Genomic DNA, 5,085 nt, shown 5'->3' on the forward strand with positions numbered 1-5,085 from the left:
GCCTTGTGCGCGGATGTAGCTTGCAATGCCGGCGGCGGCTCCGCGGCTCCGGTGCAGCCAGGTGGCAGTACGAGGGAGGGCCCGCTGCAGGTCCTGTCCTTGGAGCCGCCGCGGCGGCGATGACGTTGGCGACGCCGGCGGCCCCGTGGCTGCGACCGCTGCGTCTGCGTTTGCGGTGGTGGTAATGGCGGTGGCAGTGCCGGAGGGACCTTCCAGTCTGAAAATGGCGGCGAATTTGGAGCGAAGGTACGACACTCCTCCGTCCCCGTGCAGACTGGCGGCCAGGGCCTGAGAGGAGCGCCGGGGGTTACGAGCGAGGGGAGCGAGGGGAGCGAGGGGAGCGAGGGGAGCGAGGGGAGAGCAAAACCCCAAGAAGGTGAGGAAGGGGGGAGAGAGGGGAAGGAGAAAGGGATGGTGGTGTATGTAGAGGGCAGGCGGATGTTTGTGTGTGTGTGGGGGGGGGGGAGAAAGGAGCTCGGTCAGCCCAGTCATGCGCGACTTAGCAGTGGGCCCTGCGGGGGAGGGGGTGGGGCGGACCAGCAGAGGGGCAGGCTGGTTTTCATCACCGGCAGCGAAAGAACGAACCTGGAACGCAGTTCCGGCGATCTAAGCCGGGTGCGGCATGTCTGTCGTCTCGCATGACTGCATTCCCGTGGGGCGGCGATGACAGGAAGTGTGAGGTGGCGACAAGAGCGCGTACCTAGCCCCGGTCACCACTAGGCCCATCACGAACCGTTGCAATAAGATAATAGAAAGACGGGAAATCATCAGCCGTTGTAGCTCAGTGGTAGAGCGTTTGTCTTGTAAACAAAAGGTCCCTGGTTCAATCCCAGGCTGCGGCAGCCATACCGGTCATGAAAACTACGTAATTATATCTATAATCTCTTCCCTTGCTTCAAGTGCTCATGAGCATCAAGGACACATCTGTAATTCGTCTGGTTTGGGATTTCTATGCAAACATGTCCCGATTCCTGGCCGGAGCTCGACATTGTTCGGAAGGTCTAGGTCACTAATGTTGCTGAGGTGTGGAGATGAGGTCTAGATTGTTTAACTGAGTATCGCATGCTGAACTGGTGGTGATGGCTGATCTATCTCTACGGATGTCGGGAGACTGGATGAGGCGGGGCCTAGGTAGCAGGAACCAAACCGCCGTCGTTTGTACGGCGTAATCAACTTCCAATACTTCAATACAGGTAGTCCATGGGGCCCCCGGCTTTGACGGACCCCCCCGCACTCGTGCGGCACTTCTAACTTGTAACTTGTAACTATACCGGAAATGCCGGGGGGAGGAACATTACGTTGTGCCGTCGTCGTCGTCGTCGTCGTGCCTAAGAGGGACAGACACCGAGATGCCGACCTCCCCCCCCCTTCTCGACCCCCCCCCCTCGACCCCCCCTCTCGACCCCCCACGGCCCCACCTGCAATCTGCCGTTGGCCGCGTCAACCCGAAGCAGCTTCACTTGGGCAGCCAGCAGACGAACGGCACGACCCAGAGCCGCCGCCAGGGGGGACGGCGGCGGCAGGGCAGCGCCCTCACCTTCACCTTCACCTTCACTGACATCACTGCCGGCCCCAGCGTCTTGTGACGGTTGCTGTTGTTGTTTCTGTGCGAATTCTGTTAAAGCAGCCCCCAGGCGCTGCTGCATGAGTCCCTGGGCGGAAAGCGCCGCTTCCTCCCGCGCAGGCGCCCCCGCCGCAACCAGCAACCCAGCCAGACGCTGTAGCACCCCCAGCGCTCCCTGTACGGCAGCTACTACAGCAGCACCGCCGCCGTCGGCGCCGCTGCTGCCGCCGCCACCGCCGCCGCTACCGGCTGCTGCTCCTGCCGTGATCTTGGATCGTATCACCGACTCGCTGAACTCCGCACGCAACGCGAAAGCCTGCCAGTACGGCACGTACGGTGGGGGAACGGTAAGACGCGTACGGCACCAGAGCACCGTTCACGGCAATGGAGAAGGTGGTCGTTGAGGGTCGTTGTGGGAGGACGTAAATCATGTTGCTCGCTTCCTAACCTCGAAACCCGTATCATCACCCCCCCTCCCTCCGTGCGAATTTCACCGCCGCCGCCCACACGGCGGTGCCCCCCTCCCCTCCCCCCCTCCTCCACACCTGTTGGGGAGGGCTCACGATGGCAGCCACATCGAACGCCACCTCACTCAGAAGCGGAGCAAGCACCCCAGCCAATCGAGCCACGGACGACCCACGGGTCGCCGCCAGTCCTGCTGGCAGAGGCTGTAACGCCAGCGCCAGTGTGGCGATGACGTTGTCCCAGAAGGCACACTCAGCTATGGCAGCGGTCCTGCGAACATGGGGGCCCCGGGCCCCGGGGAATATTGGGTAGAAATGCATGCAAGGTGGTTGGGGGGAAGATGAACCACGAGCGAATAGAGGTGATGCCGAGGAAAGACTGATGCGCCAGAAGTAAAGAAGGTGTGACTAACTAACTAACCAGTCGGCGGTAGTGAAGAAGAAGTCCTCGCGGTGATGTTAGTAGTCATGACGACGATAGCGGGAAACTACCTACCTAGCCGCTAACCCTAAAATAAAAAGAGCGGAAAGAAAGCAGAAAAAACCCTCCGTAATATTGTAGGGGAAGGTGTAAAGCCGGCGAAAGAACAAAAACCTGACGTGGTGTGAGGAAGAGGTGACGTAAGCTGGAAGAAAGTGGTTCGCCGGCCTGGCGGCGGAATTGAGGAACCTGGACAAAACTGGCTGATAAGCTGGTAATGAGCTGTGCTGGTGACATGCAAGTGCTCCTCCCGACCCCCCAATACGCGCCCGACCGACCGGACCGACCCAACTATCCTAGTCCCAACTAACAGACCGACGCAACGCGATTCACCGGGGGGTGGGGGGAAGGGGGACCCCACCGCAATATGGTCGGGTCAAGCCTCGAGTCGTGAGGCGGTGTCCTATGTCTTCTTTTTCACCTCTCGTCCCTCTGCCCCCATCCCTCGGCCTGTCCCCTTCCCTCTGCAGCCGACAGTCCTCTTTCCCACTTTCCCCGCACATTTCCTTCCCTCCCCCGCCCTCCACTCCCCTCTTACCCTTTCCAAACACACACATAGACAGACACACACCTGCTCCTCAGTGTACGAATCAGTTGCTCTTGGCTCATGTGCTGCAGTTCCCCAGGCTCCAGGGGGGCCTCGGAGTGTAGCACTGCCAGGCCACCCGCGTCCTGACGGGAATGAGGAGGGGGGGAGGGAGGCGGGGAAAGGGGGGAAAGGAGGAGGAGGGGAGGAGGGTGGCCGCGACACACACGGAGGGTGGGTGGACGGGGGGTGAGTGGTGTCTATGCAACAATGTCGATGTGTGTGTATTGGCGTCTGAATGTATTGGCGTATGTATAGGTGGGTGGGAGGTTGGGCTGCAAAGAAATCGGCGAGATGGGTCTACCGGAGGCCGTTGTTAGGCGGGGGGGGGGACATGGGGGGGGGAGAGAGAGGGGAGGGAGATCAGTTGGNACACACACACACACACACACACACACACACCACAAAGCTAACCCTCTCTACATCCCCCTTTTTCCCCCTTCCTCATCCCCTCCCTACACCGCCCTCACCAGCGACACGGCCGCCACTGCCCGGTTCCATGAGGCCTCAGCCTCCGCGGTCGGCAGTCTGGGGGGGGTGGGGTGGAGTGGGGGAATTTACACCACACGGCACAAGGCGGATAGATGGATTAGGAACGAGGGGCGGTGGGGAAATACCCGCATGCTAGGGTCCGTTAAACTAGTGAAAGGGGCTCTGGACGGGTGGAGGAGGGGGGAGGTGGTGATCAAGGGTGACGGAGGCGAGCAGTGGGGTCGAGCCATACGATGTAACAAAAACAAGAGGAGGAAAAAACAGGAAAGAAAAAATACTACATAGGAATGCTTCGCATTTTGTTTTCTCTCTCTCTCTCTCTCTCTCTCTCTTTCTCTTTCCCTTTCTCTCTCTCTCTCTCTCTCTCTCTCTCTCTCTCTTTTTTACATGTGAATATACTTGTCTTTGCACGTGTGTCCTTTGCATATTCATTGTGCATGGACCGGCCGGGGCACGAGTGCCGTATACCTGTACGAACCCGTACTTCCGGCCAGCAGCATCTCGTGCACCAGAGCCGCGTTGCTGATGAGTGCCGTGTCCAGGGGGGTTACGGCGTGTACGGCACTGCCTTCGGCGGCCCCCTCAGGCCCCAACAGAGTGGACCGCAGCGAGCCGGGGGACCTGGAACTCGCGAGGTGGGGAAGGGGGTCAAACACACACACACCGTGTGTGGGTGTATGTACGTATGTATGTATGCATGTGCGGGGGCGGTTGGGGATACGACCAAACGTCAAAGAAACAACTGAAGGTGTTTACATGCGCACGTCCAAGAGGAGGGGGGAGCTACTACGTGCTGCCGCTCCAAGCCAGGTCGGTCGGCCCCGGAAGGGACTGCAGCAGTGGTGCCCCCACTACTCCCCCCCCCTCGTCCAACGTTGAGCTGCAACGTGCGGACCGAGTGCGAAGGGGGATGATGGATGACGGGGCTGACGCGACAGCTCCTCCGCTGTGAATGAACCTTACCCCCACCCCCACCCCCCACCCCACACACATCATAACCCTCCCGCCCCTCCCCAGCTCAGTTCAGTTCAGTCAGTCGCAACCCTCTTCCTGCCAACCCTCACTTGGGACTGGCGGACAGAGGCGAGGGCGCCACAGCAGCACCACCACCACCTCCTCCGCCTCCTCCGCCTCTGTCGCTGTTGGCAACGGTGCTGTTCCCGCCTCCTGCACCCCCAACCCCGCTCCCACTCGCTCCTCCCCCATCCCCAAAATGCGGGGTGGTGTCCGTATCCACATAGCCCGGCCAGTTGAGCTCGCCCCGGGGGCGGAGGGGGCGGGGCGGGGCGGGAATGGGCGCACTGGCGGCGGCGGGGACCACGGCGGCGGCGGGCGACGGCGCCGCCACTGGCGGCGTGTCCAGAGATAGCGGCGCCGGCGTGGCCTGGCGGGACAGCGTCGGTGAGGTGCTGGCAGCGGCGGCGGTCGGGCTGTAGGGCCCTCGGCGGATTGTCGTACTGGCGGGACTTCGGCGGGGGCTGTACCTGCAGCCACATGA

The 5,085-nt window shown here is 61.3% G+C and overlaps 1 protein-coding gene across 1 annotated transcript in view; it reads right to left on the reverse strand.

Moving 5' to 3' along the window:
- The window catches only part of VOLCADRAFT_92991 (uncharacterized protein), a gene marked incomplete at both ends in the record, with an annotated part of 17,579 nt that overhangs the window by 5,032 nt on the left and 7,462 nt on the right, over window positions 1-5,085 (reverse strand). Inside the window, 7 exons of the mRNA XM_002952366.1 lie at window positions 125-288; window positions 1,419-1,880; window positions 2,110-2,299; window positions 3,081-3,181; window positions 3,566-3,623; window positions 4,056-4,208; window positions 4,652-4,971. Of these exons, the coding sequence (XP_002952412.1) occupies window positions 125-288; window positions 1,419-1,880; window positions 2,110-2,299; window positions 3,081-3,181; window positions 3,566-3,623; window positions 4,056-4,208; window positions 4,652-4,971 (1,448 nt within the window). The remainder of the gene's footprint in view (window positions 1-124; window positions 289-1,418; window positions 1,881-2,109; window positions 2,300-3,080; window positions 3,182-3,565; window positions 3,624-4,055; window positions 4,209-4,651; window positions 4,972-5,085) is intronic.

This window comes from Volvox carteri (assembly GCF_000143455.1).
Source record: "Volvox carteri f. nagariensis unplaced genomic scaffold VOLCAscaffold_29, whole genome shotgun sequence".
In the NCBI taxonomy this organism is placed as follows: Eukaryota; Viridiplantae; Chlorophyta; class Chlorophyceae; order Chlamydomonadales; family Volvocaceae; genus Volvox; species Volvox carteri.